This window comes from Cannabis sativa, chromosome 8 (assembly GCF_029168945.1).
Source record: "Cannabis sativa cultivar Pink pepper isolate KNU-18-1 chromosome 8, ASM2916894v1, whole genome shotgun sequence".
In the NCBI taxonomy this organism is placed as follows: domain Eukaryota; kingdom Viridiplantae; phylum Streptophyta; class Magnoliopsida; order Rosales; family Cannabaceae; genus Cannabis; species Cannabis sativa.
The window spans coordinates 39523520-39542800 of NC_083608.1; the positions used below are offsets into that span (position 1 = coordinate 39523520).

At 33.7% G+C, this 19281-nt stretch overlaps 4 protein-coding genes across 6 annotated transcripts; all 4 read left to right on the plus strand.

The window, feature by feature from the left end:
• Window positions 1-1548: 1548 nt before the first annotated feature.
• On the plus strand, window positions 1549-2354 carry LOC133030608 (uncharacterized). The gene is made up of 2 exons (XM_061103405.1): window positions 1549-1615; window positions 1954-2354. The coding sequence occupies exons 1-2, from the start codon at window positions 1549-1551 to the stop codon at window positions 2352-2354; spliced, it is 468 nt and encodes a 155-aa protein (XP_060959388.1).
• A 1438-nt stretch (window positions 2355-3792) lies between these two features.
• Window positions 3793-4480, plus strand: LOC133030303 (uncharacterized). The gene has a single exon (XM_061102920.1). The coding sequence runs from the start codon at window positions 3793-3795 to the stop codon at window positions 4225-4227; it is 435 nt and encodes a 144-aa protein (XP_060958903.1). The 3' UTR covers window positions 4228-4480.
• Window positions 4481-5436: 956 nt separating this feature from the next.
• Window positions 5437-7153, plus strand: LOC133030302 (uncharacterized). Its single transcript, XM_061102919.1, has one exon. It carries the CDS (start codon window positions 6371-6373, stop codon window positions 6908-6910), a length of 540 nt encoding a protein of 179 aa, XP_060958902.1. The 5' UTR covers window positions 5437-6370; the 3' UTR covers window positions 6911-7153.
• A 5424-nt stretch (window positions 7154-12577) lies between these two features.
• Window positions 12578-18698, plus strand: LOC133030304 (probable phosphoribosylformylglycinamidine synthase, chloroplastic/mitochondrial). Of its 3 annotated transcripts, none has more exons than XR_009684157.1 (5): window positions 12578-12908; window positions 13130-13203; window positions 13370-17542; window positions 17653-17724; window positions 18246-18698. XR_009684157.1 is itself a non-coding variant. In XM_061102921.1 (4 exons), the coding sequence occupies exons 2-3, from the start codon at window positions 13162-13164 to the stop codon at window positions 17537-17539; spliced, it is 4212 nt and encodes a 1403-aa protein (XP_060958904.1). In that variant the 5' UTR covers window positions 12648-12908; window positions 13130-13161; the 3' UTR covers window positions 17540-17542; window positions 17653-18324. The 3 variants fall into 3 exon arrangements, 1 of the variants encoding a protein (XP_060958904.1); XR_009684158.1 differs by having other exon boundaries at window positions 12648-12908; window positions 17656-17724; XM_061102921.1 differs by having other exon boundaries at window positions 12648-12908; window positions 17653-18324.
• The last annotated feature ends 583 nt before the right edge of the window (window positions 18699-19281 follow it).

Consider the following 19281-nt stretch of genomic DNA (forward strand, 5'->3'; position numbering starts at 1 on the left):
AAAACTATTATATTATATGATACTCATAAACTTTTGTGTATACGTAAAATGATATTTTTGTAATTTTTTTAGTCTCTATACTCCAATTGACAAAATTTTAACAAACATCGCCCACCATTAATGGGCCAAGTTGAATTTAGGACAAGGAAACTTGTGCACTAATATATTAACGATAATTTTCATTTTTAGTTTTTATAGCAAAAGTTTACAAAAATATCACCTTTTTTATTATCATTTTGAGAATATATATTTAAATGTATCATCCATTAGAAGGTATATAATGACAAGAGAAAAACAAGACTTATTTATAGAAGCTATAGACATATTTATAATTAGCGCTCCCACTCAATTGTACTATTATGTTCCCAAGATGTAAGTATTGCGCCAATCCAATTAGTCAGCTTTAACGAACAAGTCAAAGAATACAAATAATACAATTAAGCCAAAACCTAACCATCTCAGGATTGAGATCTTTTGATCTAAGATCAACTAAGTGATATTGACTTAGAAATAGATATAAAAATAAGCTTATGATTTTTTTTTTCGGGGTAAGTTGAAAAATGCCTATTTTATTAATCAATTAACCAAATTTACCTCTAATTTTTTTTAATTGAAACATACCTCTTTTATATGTATTGTACCCAAAATGTCCTGACATAAGGTAGTCACATGGAGAGTATCTTTAAGTGAAAGGGGTAAAATTGGTACAATATTTAAAAAAAGAGGTAAAATATAATAAGACTTAAAAAAAAAAAAGGGTACAAATAAAAGAGTACAATATAAAAAGGGTATAAAGTCTAATTTCCTCTTTTTTTTTCACTGTCAATATTGGTCCAGTCTGATGTATACCCAATACATCTAATATTACTATACTTTTCTAACTAAAAAGAACATTCCACATATCATTGTGTAAGTAAACTTTATTGCTGATTATCACGTCAGTGTAAATTTAGTTTACTGATAAATCATGTAACTAAAGACTTTGAAGCATATAATCATGATTATTTTCCTCTATAATGACATCACTGTAATTGTGAATAACTATATGTTCTTGATTTAACAGAAATTGTATATTAAAACTATAATTATGAAAACTACATGTAAACTTAAATGACTCCTAATCTTTTATTGATAGTAAATAAGAATATATTGAAATGAGTTTTATTTAAAGCATAAAATCTCAACAAAAGGCTTATTTAATAATTTTAAGCTACTTAAAATCCAGTTTATTGGCATTAAATATACAATTAGTAGCTCTAAGAATGCAAATACATACTCTTATAATTTATTATTAGACTGCTAATTATATATGTATTTTTTGTCTAAACTCTTATATTAGGCTAGATTAACGTTATGTTGATGTTATGTCTGTAAATTATTTAAACAAATTGCTAGAATGCAATTACAGGGGACATTTGCAATAATTTTTATAGTTTAAGGAGAATTTTTGCAACAAAGAAAAGTTTAAGGGTCAAAACTCTACTAGAGTCATAGTTCAGGTGGATAAATCCTATAAGAGCATCTCCAATGGTGCATAATTTCACCGAAATGATACTTCACGCTATTTCACTCCAATGGCACACCAATTTATGCACTAAATTCTACACCATTAATGGTGTTGGACTTTGATTCTACACCAATTTGGTATAAAACTTTTTCTTTACATTCTAACCTATTAAGCTTTGTTGTAAGGTGTAGTATTTGTTGAGTTAGTTACAATTTTTGTTAGAGCTAGAGTTAGTTGGTTAGGTTGTTAGGTTGTTCTTATCTCTTTGAACCAGTGTATATAAATACACTTTGTATTGCTCTATTTTGGGTTAATGAAGTTTGTAACAGCTTCTTTTCCTCTCTCTCTTTCTCACTTCTTTAAAACTAAAATGGTATCAGAGCCAACCGATTGGTGAGCTCTTTCTTCCACTTATTTTCTTCTTTGTTCTCTCTGCTTCCCCATAGCTCGAGGAGGAGGAACTCAAACTCGAAGCAACAGTAACAATGGAGTTGCTAAATGTTCTAATCAATTTGCAGCTTTGGATGAAAGTAACAAGTTTCCTACTATTGATCCACGAAGTCCTTATTTTCTTTCAAATGGTGATAATGCCTCTGCATCCTTAGTTCCTAAAATTCTAACTGGTGCGGACAACTACAGCTCATGGTGTAGATTGATGATGGTGGCTTTAATGGCAAGGAACAAGATAAAGTTCATCAATGGAAAATTACCAAAACCTGATGAAGATGATGAGGATTATGAATCGTGGATCAAATGCAACAGTTTGGTAATATCCTGGATCCTAAACTCTGTTTCTCCTACTACTGTTGATAGCATCATGTACATGGAAGATGCTTCACAAATTTAGTCTGAGTTGTAGGAAATGTTCCATCAAAAGAATGCTCTTAGAATCTTTGAAGTTAAAAGAACCATGCAGACATAAACTCAAGGATCAAATGATGTGACATCTTATTATACTCGTCTTACAGGACTATGGGATCTGCTCTAAGAATACAGGCCACAACCATTTGTACTTATGGAGCAATAAAAATTAGGCTAATTATGATTTTTGCCCCCTGAACTTTGACATGTACCAAATCATGCCCCCGAACTTTTAAGGTCGTTAAAAATACCCCCTGAACTATTGAGATTGATGGATTTAAGGACTTTTTTCCAATTTTAGTAAAAAATTGTAATATAGATGAAAGTTCAGGGGCATAATTTAGTACATGTCAAAGTTCGAGGAACATGATTTGTTAGATATTAAAGTTTGGGGAGCATGGTTTAGTACATAAACAATCACTGAAATAGTAATTTTATGAATGAAATTACCCACAATGTGCCAATAATTTTGATAGAACATTGCTGACATACCATCGCTTCCCGAGCTTTTGTCAGGACTTACTGTCTTCAAGGTTGTTAAAACCTCTGCTGCAGTAAAAGGTTGAGTAAGTGTGTCATTAATTTCTGCATTTATTGTTGTTGGAATGGTTGCCGTAACAAGATCTAAGGCTTGAAGGTCAATTGTCGAAGCCGAAAAGAAATCATTGAAATAATCTTATACAATTGTGGTCATTTCAACTTTTGATGTTATTTTGTTTTGATTGCAATCCATAATATTTAGTATGAATTATTGAAGTTGTTATACTAAAAATAATATTTCTTACACCAAATCAGTGTGATCATTGGTGTGGTCTAACGCACCATTGCTTAAACTTTGGTTAACAAAAGAAAAAACTTGGTTAAGAAGGAATTTCAAAAATACCTACAAAAACCGTTAAAATAAGGTCATCATCCCTATTTACCCAGAAAAAAAAAAAAAAAAAAAAAAAAAAGTCGCCATCCCTAATAATGCCTTACTCATCTCAAACTCAATCTGCACCGTCGGTTTAGCTCTTAGTCCCCATTCCCAATTTCACACCATCAGATTTTCTTTTGTCTTTCTCGATCGACATTCTTATCTTTTTTTTTTTTCTTTGGTGAACCAAATCTTTATGTTCCCTAATAATTAACTTATAAAGTCCGCGGGAACCCGAAGTTTCAAGACGACCATCATTATCCCATTAATGGATTCACCTCACTTCAATTCTCATCCTTCAATTTTTTCCTAACCAATTATTGTATTGAATTGTTATTATTTGATCTGTGTTTTGAAGGAATTGGAGTTAAATAGATGAGTTTCCTTTGAATCGTAATGATCCATATTGTATAATTCTGAAAATTAGAGTTTTGGGTCTGAGGAGAAAAAGTTCTCTTGTTTCTGGGTTGTTTGATTCGATCTATCGGGGAAAAAAAGAAACAAAAAGATGGGATTTTCAATTTTCCCCATCATCTGCATCCTTCATTCGTTGATTTCATTAACCACCGGATCACTGATAATGTTTTACCTTAACGAGTTCTCAGTGTTTGGCCATGGCGCCGAAACGGCTCGGAAGCTTTCGGGTTCAACGCCACATGACCAATTGTTGATTCAAACCTCCAATTCTTTTGCAGGGCTGCTTCTTTTTGTTATAGGGTTTTTGTTGTTCATGGTGGCTTTTGTCAAAGACAGGGAATTTCAGAGCTTCTTTGCTAAAGGGTGTATGCTTCTTCATGTTTCAATGGCATTTTGGAGGGTTTATTTTGAGAGGAGGCTCGAGGTGTTGGCTTGGGACTGGCCTAAGCAAGTCATTGGGGATTTCGCTCTTGCTCTTTCATGGGTTTTCTTTCTGGTTTATTCTTGGAGGGAGAAGTATGACTAAACTGAACGTAAATTGAGTGTTTTGAATTGAAGAAGTTGGGAATTCAAGGCCATAGAATGTAGTTAGTTACTCTGCTGAATTCCCCATAAATTGTATCCAAAATTGTGAGCTTTTCTGGTTGCAAATTCAGGCTCTCCTACTGTTAGAATATGAATTTATGAGAATTGGGAGGGACCAAACAGTTCAACTCAAACTCATACAAATATATATGAACATTAAATTGTTTTAATAAATATCACAATCCTTATTCTTCTGGGGTTTTTGCATATTCTCATGAAATATTTGCTGTCTAGTAATAAATGATGTTTTGTTTGAACATTGTCTCTAATCACGAACTTACATTGCTTAAAATTTCTCATATCCAAATTGTGTTGGAAGGAAGGCTGTGTTACAATTTCATTTCAGAGGTAAAGTGTTGTAGTGAAAGACTGAAAGTACCTTATAATGTGCTACAAAGATGTGCAATCTTAAATGATACTCAGTTGCAGATCACTTTGTATACGGATTGTACTAAAATAATGACCCTGTTTAGTTGTTGTGGATGGTGATCTTTGATCAGATTGTTTAGTGCTGGCATATGCTGCCTGGTAAGCTGATATTTATTAGTCTCTCATTAGCTCTGTCTGGATTTTTTTTTTTTTCAACTGCAATACACTTTTGTGGTCTTTTTTGTTTGGTTCAGCAGGTCCGTTTTCATGTCTCTAGTCAAAATGCTCCAAATGGTAGAGTTTTGTAGTTTAGGTATCTTATTAGAGAAACATGATAACTTTGACATGTTCCAGTAGCAAAATTTGAATGTCTTGGAGGGAGAAGAAGCTATTGAATTTGTTGGGCCACATAAGATGTTTTAATTATGGGCAATGGGCACACAGACCAAGGGATTATATAGGTTTTCAAACAATGGGGAATGGGGCGTGACTACGGGCTAGTCACATATGGGGGGAAGTTCACCGAGTACAATCAGGTCCACAAGGACCACCAACACCAACCGCTATTAACACCTCATCTTTGATATTACTCCAATTTACCAAATAAGTCCTTATACTACAATTCAGATGGGCTTGTGTGAGTACATACTATTGGCATTGTTATGCTAATTCTGAAAACAAATAAATAATGTCAGGGTGAAGTTCAGATGTTCAGTTTTCCAAATCTTATGTTAATTTTGTTATACTTGTGCTCGAGTTTTCTTTTCGTCCAAAAAAAAAAATTGTATATTTGCATCTCTTTTATTTATACTGATTCTAATTTGAGATTTTTCGTTATTTTTGAGTTGTGATTGCATTTGTCACTATATAAAGTTTTCATTGTTTCATTATGTGAACAAGCTTAACTTATTACATCTCTTGTCTCTCTTTTGTTTCCTTTTTTTTGTTACTTTTGTTAGGTTCATATATATCTCTTCTTCTCACTTTTCTTTTTTCGGTTTCTTTCTTTTACTATATAGCACAAAAAGAGAACTAAAGACATGTCATTGGAGAGAAAGAAAGAAAGAAAGGAAGGAATATAATGCATTACGAAACAAAGAGAAGAGAATCTACTAGTTGTAAAGTCCTGTAGCCTGAAGCATAAACCACTGGAATCACCAATAGTGGTAAGTAAAGGCTTAACAAAAAAAAAAAAACTCCTGAGAAGTTGCCGAAACGTTACCTTTGCGTTTTCCTATATTAAAAGCCCAAAAAGCAAAGAAATAAAGCTGAAGCTGAAAGAGGAACTTGACTGTCATTCTCGTCGAGTCTAATAAATAAGTGCAATGTATTGTATGGAAGGACCCTCTCGCCACACTCGTGATGTAGCGTGACTTACACGCTCCATCATTTTTACCAAAGAATAAGTGTCACGCTCTACAACTGCGCGTGGTAGTCTCATTGAGCACCTAATCTTTGTAACATCTACTTTTTCTCGTCATCTGGTTTGAGGGACATGGGATACATAGACAGAAGTATCAGAATAGGAAAGTCACCAAAACCAACCAAAAACCCAGAGAAAAGGAAAGGAAAGCAAAGTCAATATTGCAAAGAAAAACCTTAGGAAGGGGTTTGGATTTCTTGATTTCTTTCTTTCTTTCTTTCTTTTTAGTCAAAAAAAAAAAAATCAATCTTTACTAGCAGAGGGTTGAAAAAAGGTAGGTCAAGCTAAATCAATGGGAGACAACATGGAGGAAGAGGTGGAAAGACCATCAACGCCCACAAATCAGTCACAAGCATCTGCATCTTACATGTTGTTTATGAGAATTATGAGCAAAAGGAGGACATGGGTATGCATCTTTGTGCTGGTTTATGCAATAATTTTAACTTCTTCATGGAATTTCCTTAAATCTATACTTTCTTGGTACAACTTACACTCCCAATCCCAGCCATCTTCTTCTTCATCATCATCTTCTTATGGGTGGGCAGCCCTTTATGCATCTGTGCTTCTTGGAGCTGTATTTGGGGTTGTTTCCATGGTTGCAGCTCTGGCAGTGGTGGTGCCAGCCACTATGGTCACATGGATCGCCATTGTTGTTCTGCTTGCCTTCTTTGGAAAACCCAGGAGGGCTTTGGTGGTGGAAGGTAGGAAGATTACCAGAGAGATTGTGGGGTTTGTGATCAGAATTTTGTTGAAGGAAGGTAGCCTTGTGGCTGCTGTTTGTGCTGTTTTAGGTTATTCTGCCCTTGTTGGGAGGAATACTGAGGTTGATTAATTATAACTCCTATGAAAATTTTGGTAAAGTGTTCCTCAATCTCTCCTGAGACAATCTTTATTTTTACTTGTTCTATAAATTTAGGATTAAAAAAAAAACAAACTTTTTTCTTTGGGGGCTTTTTAACCTTATTCACTACCTGTTTTAAATTTCCACTTGGATGTATTGTAAATTCTTCTAATCTTGATGATGTTCTATTTATTCTTTTCCCAAAATAACAAGCTTGCTACTGCTGCTGCTGCATATGTGTATATTTTATTTACTGGCCTTTATGATCTTTACAGGCATGTCAATATGTAGATTTATATCTAGTGTTGGTGGCAAACCCCATTAAGATTAGGAAATTACACTGATTTCTTGTGCTCAAAATTACTTTGTGGAGTTGTGAGTAGTTTGAACTTTAGTGTTTTGTTATTAATATTTTTATTCAATGAGAAATAGCTATTATTCAACTGGCGATTTCTTAGCTATAAGTTCAAGAAAAAGAAAATCTTTGTTTGGTTGGATTAGGGGTCACAACACTTTCTTATGGCTTAGCACTTATTTATTTTTATATAACAAGAGTCTTCTTTTGAAAACTTGAATCTTTTTAATTTCTCCCTTTAGTTTAGTTGTGAATATATTAGGTAGACAATAGATATGATATGTGATGATGTGATTGGTTTATGAGACAGTTATTTTGTTCTTGGGAGAGTAGACAAGGAAGAAGATTCTTAAACAGGTAACTTATTTGCAGAACTGGGCAATATAATAACAACTTTGGGGTAAGTCTTTTATGAGAAAAAAAAAAACATATATAATAAAATCATTTCTTTGTATACAATAGAAATGGCAACAATATTAAAATATTATTTATCTTTTTGAGCTTTGATTTAATACCCGCATTTAAGTAACACGTATTCTCATTCGAAGATGCTAGGATACTCAATCTAATAACCAGTCAGATTAATATATACATATTTATATAGATATGCACATAGAATTGAATTAATTATTTCTAATTTGGTTTGTTTTGGTGGGAGAAACAACTCTTTAGATGTTATCAGCAAACTCAGTCTCTCCAAAAATATTTTATGGAGAAAAAGCCTGCCAAGTTTAAGGTAGAAGCAAACGATAACATGATCCTCCTGAACATACCAAAATACAAAAGTAAATAAATAAATGCAAATTAGAGTAGCCACTTGCAATATATTAATGCATATTTAAATTTGACGTTTTATTTAGGAGAGGCTGGTCATAAATGGTTATTCAAATTATAGTAGTTTTTAGTTTTCATATTTTGTTTTTCTAACTTGTGATTTCTTGTGAACACAAGGACTTCTAATTAGTGTATGTCAATAATACGTATTATTCCTGTAAAATGATGGGTAAGTCTAAGTCAATAGTATACTTTTCTAAAGGAATATTTCGGTAGACTATAGTCTATATCCGTTTTGACATATAGAAAAGTTTCTTTGTTCATTTTTCTTTTTAGAAATATTGAGACTACTATTATATGATTTGTAATAGTTAACTTTATAATTAATTTCTTTTAGAAATATTGAGACTACTTGAATTATATGATTTGTGATAGTTAAAATCTTTCAAATTTATATGCTGTTTTGGTATTCATAATTCCATTTAAAAAGTTATGTTAAATGCCAAATAAGCATGTTAGAGTGTACATAGGTCTACACACGATATATTTGTATTGATCTATGTAATTTTAGTTATTTAAATTTATGAAAATAATTAAAAATTAAAAAACAAAAACAAAAATAAGTTGAAAAAAAGGAGTGCTATTGTAAACTTTCTATTACAACCTCTTAGTCAACTTTCGTGTTCGAAAATACATGTTGGAATATTTTTTTAATTTTTTTTTATGGCGGTGTTCGTTATACTTACAACATTATCTTTGAATTTTTTTAAATTTTTTTGAATAGTTTACAGTACCAAAAATATATTTAAAGTTTTTTTAACGCGCGTGGTAAATTAGAATATCATGAACTCTATTTTCAGCATTGTAAATTATTCAAAAATTTACAGAGATGATATTGTAACTATAACGAATATTGTTATGAAAAAAAAAATTTAAAAATATTTTGACATGTAATTTCGGGTGTAGAAGTTGACTAAAAGGTTGTAATACGAGGTTATAATTAGCACTCATCAATAGAAAAATTATAAAATAAAATTTAAAACTCTTTTTTTCCTTTTCACTTAAAATAAACATTAAAATTATAAAAGATTTTTTTTTTCCGTTTTTTCCTCTTCTTCTTTCTTTTCTCAGTTCTTCTTGATTATTCTTCTCATTTTAGCCCTGATCGTCCATCCCCGACCATCTAGCCCCAACCGTCTAGCCCGGGTCCATTTGTATAGGCATACCATTCTTTTATAAGTTCTCCCCAGTGATTTGGGTCTTTTACATCAGAGCATTGCTATGAGGCACCTATGGTTCCTAACACCACAATAAAGTGTCGTTTTATAGTTGGTTAGTGATTTTCTATAATATTTATTAAAGTAAAACAAGTAAGACTCGATATTAAATTGTACCAATAATAATATTATATCTCACAAGAGTGCTAGACACCATGGTGCCTTTTAGCATTTCTCTTTACACCATCTTATAATATTATTAAGCCCTATCGAGAGCAATCAAGTTCAGGATGTTCAACACTCAAACAAAAATATTGAGCACCCATCGAGTATGTAACGCCCTAATGCTAAGGCATGCTACAGTGCTTTTTCAATTACAGTGCTATCTTTGCTAATCAAAGAATTTCCTCAAAAAATGTGTCAAATTAAAACTTTTATAATAAACATTAAACTTTATAATTTACATAGTGATCTACAAACACCGGGATCTCGTTTCTAAACTTTTAGACAAAACATGCCAAAATACAATAACCAAGTCGCACAGCGACTACAAAATATATCCCCAGATGTCCCGAGACCGAACAATCCAGGTCACGTTGCCACGACATGTACAACCTCATCGCAGCCAGGCTCACTCCTGTTCAGCCTTCGCCTTTCCTTTACCTACACATGGAAGCAGAACTGTGAGTCGACAGACTCAGTAAGAAAAGCATATAACATATCATATAATACCGACTTATATCTAGGTGTCTATACACCTATTTACAAGGCTTAACAGATGAGCAAGAACGTTTCGTACTAAGGTACAACCACTATACCACATACACTACGTACCTTGATGTACGAGTGTTGGTAGGGTTTGATTCGTACTCCGAGTACCACCGAGTGATATACCACAGACACCCTATACTTTCTCGTACTTGTGCCGGTATCACTGTAATGTACTCTTAAACAGTATTCGCTATACTAATGCACTCTGTACCAAAACTGTACAAGTGTTGATAGTGCGACTAACACATAAGTACGCATATACACTTAACACATATATACACTCAGATATTCATATTACACATTATACACAGTTCTTACCTTCTTTCCAGATTCAAGTGTGCTGGCCGACCTGAACGGAAAGTCTTGTGCGAAATGAATGCCCTAATCACATAATGTTTTCGGATTGAACACTCATAAATCAAATCATCAAAATCTTTCTCCTCTGTTTAGTCTTTCCAAACCAAGAAATTTGAGATTTTTGTAATTTTATTAAGCATTAATAGGAAGTGTTAATACTTTATTCTTTTCGACTTAATTAGTTAAGTTTAATTTTAGTATGATTATGTAATAACTTTTTTAACAAATATTTTTAACATAAAATTCATGTTTAGTAATCTATAATGTAAATAAATATTGTAGTGCTGAATTTATATAGATTTGTGTAATACTAATAATATTATTAATTTGGCTTCAAAAAAATAATATTATTAACTTTGTGCAGGTTTTTGGATAAATTTGAAGAGGTAAATACTTTAGATTTGAATATTCATACTTATGAGTAGTATATTTTAGATTTTGGGACTTTGTAGAGTATATGTTGTATTCTTATTATGTTGTTGTTGATTTTTTGTTATTTGTATATTATTTTTTATGTTGTTTTATTGTTGTTTTGATGTCGTTTTCTTGTTACTTTAATGTGGTTTTATTGTTTTTTTTTTTTTTTTGTGTTTTTATAGAATATTATAAAAATCTAAAAAAAAAAAAATTGAATTTTTACAAAAATTAATGTTTTATGTAATTATTTCTTATGTTTTATTATTTTTATGGATTTTATGATATGATTTTGGACTTGAACTTTTATGTTCTAATTTTAGTTTTTTTTTTTTTTTTTCAAATGTGTTGGATTTGGAGTTTAGAAACTTTATGGAGTTTTTTTTTTTTTTTTTTTTTTTTTTATAATCTTAAATGATCCAGTTAATTTTATAAGTTTTAAATTATGATTGAAAAATTGAAAAGCATGTTAAAGTTACCTGAAAATAATTTGAAAAAATTGCATTTTTTAAAAAAATAAGCCCATCAAGCTCAAAAATAAGAATTATAAATACACAAAAATAATAAAAAAATTATAAAAATACGGTTGTACGAAATTTTAAATATTTTAAGATTTTTATAATTTTATTTACAGAACATACGTTAGTATATTTTTGTTAAATTATTGTTAATTTTTTATTATTTGTATGTTATTTTTTGTTGTTGTTTGCATGTTATGTTTTTAATACTTTTATGTAATTTTCGTAATATTTTTATAAAATATTGTAAAAATGTAAAAAAAATTAAAATATTTAAACGTAAAAATATAAAAAAAATAGTAGTTTATGTAATTATTTTTAAAATTATCCCAATCCAATCTGGCCCATCTAAACCTACTCACCCCATCCAAAACCCGTCTTAATAAGAAATCTTAATTTTTTTTTTTTTGAGTGTAGCATAATGATATTTTACAATCAATTAATAGCTTATAACTTAAAGATTTTGAGTTTGAACCCATAACTTCTCCTTTTTACCCATCCCTCCGTCACTACTAAGCTAGTCTTAGTGGCTTATTTGAAAGCTAGGTTCGGTTAAGTGTTTCTCACGCCCAACATTTCAGAACACGAAAATTTGAACCGTTTTCAGCCCAACAAAAAAATTCAAATTTTAGCAAAAGAGCAAACAAAATCAAGTAAAATCAAACTAAACCAAGCAAAATAGTTGGTAAGATTGTAAGAACACTCATATTACATCAAAACGTGAAAAATAGAAACCAACCACCCCTAACCTCATTTTTGAGCTTCAATTCACGAATGGGACTTTGTGGGTGGTGGATGGAGTGTGCTGCCTGGGAAAAATAAAATGAGAGATAATTTTTTAACAATAAATATAATAAAATATATATTTTTTAAAAAAAATAGTATTGTAAGGGGTTTTTCTTTAATTATAATGTAACATCTGCATAAAAATTGATTTATTTATTTTTTTTAAATCTACGCCTTCAACATCTTATGTATAATTTTTTTTTTTGAGAAAATTAATATTAATTTTTTTACATTTTTATGTGTAATTTTTTTTAGCAATATTTTTATACAACTAAAAAAAATAATAAAATAACAAAAATTAATATTGAAAGATTTATTTTTTATAAATAAAATTTTAAAAATAATAATAAAAAAATTAAAATTTAGTACGATGTATTTTTAATGTTTTTTTTTTTGTTATTTTAATGTATGTATGAGATTACCTTTCTTACTAAACAATATCCTTCCAAACAATTACACATAATGTTTATTATTTTAAATTAAATAAAAAAACTTAAATATGTAATGGCGGAAGAAATTAGCACGAAAAAAAAAGAGAACAAATAATAAATAATAATTAATTTAATTTTGTGGCTGTATAGTGTTTTTGAAGGGGGAATCACAGGTGCGTATTCTTTACACAGCCGCCGCTCCCTCCGTCTCAGCCCACACCCCACTCACTTTCTCTCTTCTTCTCTTACCTCTCAACTCAATCATTCTCCGTCCACTTTCTTTGCCTCCGTTTTGCATCCTTGTCGACCTTCTTTGCCTCGGCCTCGGTTCTACACTCCCCTGACTGGTTGGTGAAATCCCTACTGGTAAACAAACTTATTACATGTGTTTGTGTACTATAACTATTTTGTTGCTGTAGTACTGTTAGGATGTTCTCGGTTCTTAACAAAAGTTGTTTTCGGAGTTGTTAGTGTTTTGTGTAATTAGTTTTGTGCTGAATGAGTTTTTGGATTGGTTCTCAACACCGTTGGGAGTTTTGTAGAAGACGAATGCTTAATCAATTGATGATGTTATGTTTTGGTTTCAGATTAATTGGACGAACTGTTCTTTTGAGTGAGAATGGCTGGAGTTCGAGAAATTACGACTTCAGAATTCTTACAAGTATGTTTCTGTGTGCCCTTTTGCGTTTGATTTTTCAATGATGTGGAGTTTGTCTATGTAGGGAGATTGATAAGTGTATACTATATATATTGACTGCTTTTTTTTTTTTTTGAGTTTTTTAAAAAATTATTGTAACATTCTGTTTTTCCATTGATGTTGATTTCAGGGAATACATAAGCAAAATCTTGTTTTCCATCGTAATTCACGAGCTCCAAGATCAAATCCCTTATGGGGCATGGTTTTGCGCCCTAGAAGAGGAATTCCATTGAATTTGAGGTGTCGTGCTCAGGCAAAGCCTAAAGCTGTTGTTTCTGATGGCTTGGGCAGTCCGGTAACTGAGCAATCCACAACCAAGCCTGGTGCTGGAGTTGTACATTTTTATCGGGTGCCGCTGATTCAGGATAGCGCTACATCTGAGCTTCTCAAATCTTTTCAAACTAAAGTCTCAACTCAGATTGTTGGTTTAAAAACAGAGCAGTGTTTCAACATTGGGCTTCAGGCAGAACTTTCAGTCGATAAGTTATCCGTTCTTAAGTGGCTTCTTCAGGAGACTTATGAGCCTGAGAATTTGGGGGTTGAGAGTTTTCTTGAGAAGAAAAGGCAGGAAGGGTTGAGTATGGTTATAATTGAGGTTGGTCCCCGGTTATCATTTACAACAGCATGGTCTTCAAATGCTGTATCAATTTGTCAAGCTTGCGGTTTGACAGAGGTGAATCGATTGGAACGCTCAAGGAGATACTTGTTGTATACCAAAGGTCAGTTGCAGGAGCCTCAGATCAATGAGGTAGCTGCAATGGTTCATGATAGGATGACTGAGTGTGTGTATACTCAGAAGCTTACATCTTTTGAGACGACTGTGGTTCCAGAGGAGGTTCGCTATGTACCTGTTATGGAGAATGGTCGAAAAGCATTGGAGGAAATTAATCAACAAATGGGTTTAGCGTTTGATGAGCAAGATCTCCAATATTACACTAGGCTTTTCAGAGAGGAAATCAAGCGTAATCCAACGACAGTTGAGCTATTTGATATTGCACAATCTAACAGTGAGCATAGCAGGCATTGGTTTTTCACAGGTAAGATAGTCATAGATGGAAAGCCGATGGATAGGACTCTAATGCAGATTGTGAAGAGCACTTTGCAAGCAAATCCAAACAATTCTGTAATTGGGTTCAAGGATAACTCGAGTGCAATCAAGGGGTTTCCAGTTAAGCATTTGAGACCAGTTCATCCGGGTTCAACATGTCCATTAGAGTCAGCCCTTCGAGATCTTGATGTGTTGTTCACTGCTGAAACACACAATTTTCCTTGTGCAGTGGCACCTTACCCTGGTGCAGAAACGGGTGCAGGTGGACGTATAAGGGATACACACGCCACTGGGAGAGGATCTTTTGTTGTTGCCTCAACAGCTGGTTATTGTGTTGGCAATCTCAATATGGAGGGTTCTTATGCTCCTTGGGAAGATCCTTCTTTCACCTATCCATCTAATTTGGCGTCACCTTTGCAGATTCTCATTGATGCCAGTAATGGTGCATCCGACTATGGCAACAAGTTTGGAGAGCCATTGATTCAGGGTTACACTAGAACTTTCGGAATGCGACTTCCAAGTGGGGAAAGACGGGAATGGCTAAAGCCTATTATGTTTAGTGCAGGCATTGGGCAGATTGATCACACTCACATATCGAAAGGCGAGCCCGACATTGGAATGCTGGTTGTGAAAATTGGAGGCCCAGCTTATCGTATTGGTATGGGAGGTGGGGCTGCGTCTAGTATGGTTAGTGGACAGAATGATGCAGACCTTGATTTTAATGCTGTACAACGTGGAGATGCAGAAATGGCACAAAAATTGTATCGTGTTGTTCGTGCTTGCATTGAGATGGGAGAGAATAACCCAATCATTAGTATTCACGATCAAGGAGCTGGTGGAAATTGTAATGTTGTCAAGGAAATCATTTATCCAAAGGGTGCTGAGATTGATATCCGGGCAATTGTAGTTGGTGACCACACGATGTCGGTGTTGGAGATATGGGGTGCTGAATATCAAGAGCAAGATGCAATTTTGGTGAAGCCTGAAAGTCGTGACCTTCTGCAGTCGATTTGTAAAAGAGAAAGGGTTTCTATGGCTGTTCTTGGAACCATTAATGGTGAGGGTCGGGTTGTTCTAGTTGATAGTGCAGCTATTGAAAAATGCCAATCAAGTGGACTTCCTAAACCTCCACCTGCTGTGGATTTGGAGTTGGATAAAGTACTTGGTGATATGCCACAGAAGACCTTTGAATTCCATCGGGTCGTCGATGCACGAGAGTCACTTGATATTGCTCCTGGGATAACTGTCATGAACGCTCTCAAGAGGGTATTAAGACTTCCATCTGTTTGTTCAAAGCGTTTCTTGACTACTAAGGTGGACAGGTGTGTAACAGGGCTTGTAGCCCAGCAGCAAACTGTTGGACCCTTACAAATTACACTTGCTGATGTTGCAGTTATTGCTCAAACTTATACTGACTTTACTGGAGGTGCATGTGCTATTGGGGAGCAACCAATCAAAGGTTTGCTAGATCCAAAAGCAATGGCAAGATTGGCTGTTGGAGAAGCACTCACTAATCTTGTTTGGGCAAAGGTGACTTCTCTGGCTGACATTAAAGCAAGTGGAAATTGGATGTATGCTGCCAAGCTTGATGGAGAGGGAGCTGCAATGTATGATGCCGCTAATGCTCTCTCAGAAGCTATGATTGATCTTGGAATAGCTATTGATGGGGGAAAGGACAGTCTTTCAATGGCTGCCCATGCTGGAGGTGAGATTGTTAAGGCTCCCGGAAACCTTGTGATTAGCGTCTACGTCACTTGTCCTGACATAACAAAAACAGTTACCCCGGATTTGAAGTTAGGAGATGATGGTGTGATACTTCATATTGATTTGGCAAAGGGAAAGCGCCGTTTGGGTGGATCTGCACTTGCTCAAGTTTTTGACCAAGTTGGGGATGATTGTCCTGATCTTGATGACGTTCCTTATTTTAAAAGAGTTTTTGAGTGCACACAGGCACTTCTTGATGATGAGTTCATCTCGGCTGGTCATGACATTAGTGATGGTGGGTTACTGACGTGTGCTCTAGAGATGGCATTTTCTGGGAATTGTGGTGTTGTATTAGATTTGAATTCACGTGGGAAGAGCCTTTTCCAAACACTTTTTGCTGAAGAACTTGGTCTCATTATTGAGGTAAGTAAAAAAAACTTGGATGTTGTGATGGAGAAGCTAATTAGCGAAGGTATATCTGCCGACATTATTGGACAAGTAAGTTCTGAACCCACAATTGAATTAAGGGTTGATGGGGCGTCTCATTTGAATGAGAAAACCTCTTTCCTTAGGGACATGTGGGAAGAGACCAGTTTTGAGTTGGAACACTTACAGAGATTGGCTTCTTGTGTTGATCAAGAGAAAGAGGGGTTGAAAGTTAGACATGAACCCTCGTGGAACTTGTCCTTCACTCCTACTTTCACAGATGAGAAGTATATGAGCGCCACATCAAAACCAAAGGTGGCTGTTATTCGAGAAGAAGGGAGCAATGGAGATAGAGAAATGTCTGCAGCTTTTTATGCTTCTGGTTTTGAGCCATGGGATGTGACTATGTCAGACCTTTTAAATGGGTCAATCTCTCTGGATGATTTTAGAGGAGTGGTATTTGTTGGTGGTTTCAGTTATGCTGATGTCCTTGACTCAGCAAAAGGATGGGCTGCATCAATACGATTTAATCAACCCCTTTTAAATCAATTTCAGGAGTTCTATAAGCGGCCAGACACATTTAGTCTCGGGATTTGTAATGGGTGTCAGCTTATGGCTCTATTGGGATGGATTCCAGGCCCCCAAGTTGGTGGTGTTCATGGTCTTGGTGGGGACCCATCACAGCCAAGGTTCATTCACAATGAATCTGGACGATTTGAGTGTCGATTCACTAGTGTGACAATTAGAGACTCACCAGCTGTAATGTTTAAAGGAATGGAGGGTAGTACATTGGGGGTGTGGGCTGCTCATGGCGAGGGAAGAGCATACTTCCCTGATGATGGGGTTTTTGATAGAGTGCTTCATTCCAATTTGGCCCCAGTAAGATACTGTGATGATGATGGGAGTGAGACAGAGCAATATCCATTTAATATGAATGGCTCTCCTTTAGGAGTTGCTGCTATTTGTTCACCAGATGGGAGACATCTTGCTATGATGCCTCATCCCGAGCGTTGTTTCTTAATGTGGCAATACCCATGGTATCCGAAGCACTGGAATGTGGACAAGAAGGGTCCAAGTCCCTGGTTGAAAATGTTCCAAAATGCCAGAGATTGGTGTTCTTGAGAGGTTTACTTGCTATTCTTCATGAGAGTCCCCTTTTTATTTGTTATTATTTTCTTTTGGATATGGTAATGCTTTCTAATACTGTTTCCTTTTCACTCGTTCATGTTTTACAGCAGAAACGTTGCCCAGTGGCTGGAGTAGCTCAGTTTTTTTTATTGTAGACGAGGCTTAAAAAACGTTCAAAGGTATCATATTTTGACATTGTTCTTTTCCTTAGTTTATTCTATATGGGATTTGCCAGGGCATTTAAATTAACTATTCCTATTGGGCTCAACCGTGAGTTACTTCCTAAGCATTGTTACAAGTTGAGTTCGATAGAATTATTATGTCAGAAATTCATTCTCTGTTTTAATTTAAATTTTACAAATGCTTTCTATAATTGCTTAAACATTATACCAAACTCAACTTTTGTTGTGACACATCTCAAAGGTGTATCCTTGAGTAGTTTAAATTTACTGTTGTTTTCATGTATTTTTGTCTAGTAAGACAAGACAAAACAACCATCTAACATTATCATTTAAGAACAAAAAAGAGAAAAAAAAAATCAAATTTTTAAGTACGATGCTTTTCCATATTTTAGTTAAACAGAATATAGCTTTGTAAACTGTTTCTATGTCCATGAACTTGGAGTGAAAGATTGAAGTTGTAGATATGTGTATGGAGGTTTTCTTCAATCTTTTTAATAGTTTTCCATTGTGTTTTGCAGATCGTTTTCTTGATTTCCATTGTGGTTTCTTGGATACAATTGAGCAAAACTGGGATCCCTCAAGAATATTAACATTTTTCATCAACTATCTTGAGATATTTTATTGATAATAATAACAAAGATGTGTAACGCGTGTCGTTGCAAATGCAAGGTCTCCAAGGCACACAAAATGCCCGTTTAATTGATTTTTACTGTTTTTGAGTGTTTTGTTTTGTTTTTATCTTTTTCAGTAGTGCAGAGAGTTTCGGACAGTTTTCTTTTGCTAATCTCAAATGATTGTTGCATAAATTATTTATACATAATAATGTATAATTAATTTTAGTCATACAATAAAAAGTTGATGTGTTCTCCAAATAGAATTATTTATGATAAAAATTAAATATACATCATGTATAAATAGTGTGTACAATTTGTGAAATTATTCCTAATATTATTGCACTCAATTTATTTTCAGAATGTTTGAATGGTAGTGAGTTTGATAATTCTGTGAAGACAACCTTGGCTTCCCTTTTTATACAGTGTCGGTGGGCAGTTTCTTGTATACAAAAACATGATGTAAGGAAAGAAGGAAGACATGAATGTGTTCTCTTTGTTTGTATTATATTATGTTGAAGCTAGGGCTCTTCATGGAATTTCTCACAAATTTGTCTACACACTCTTAATATTATCTACAAATATTATAATAATACTACTAAATTGAGCTTTAGTAGTTGCATTGTCTTTTAGCTTTAAAGAGAAATACATATATTATTTTATACAATATCTTTCTCTCTCTCTCTTCTATTGCCACATGGGCAGTATCTCTTATTTATTTTTGGCTGGATGACTAAAGATTTCTCTGGTTCTTCACTGCAATTAATAATATGGTCAGTTGTATTAATAGGTTACACTCGGTTTAATGTCTCATGGCTGGTAATGAAACGTATATAATTGAATAAATTATGTCATACAAAAAGCTAGAAAAGTTATTAACCTATTTATAACTAAGCGGGCAATATATTAAATTGAAGGGGGTTTGATTGGTTTCTATTTTGAA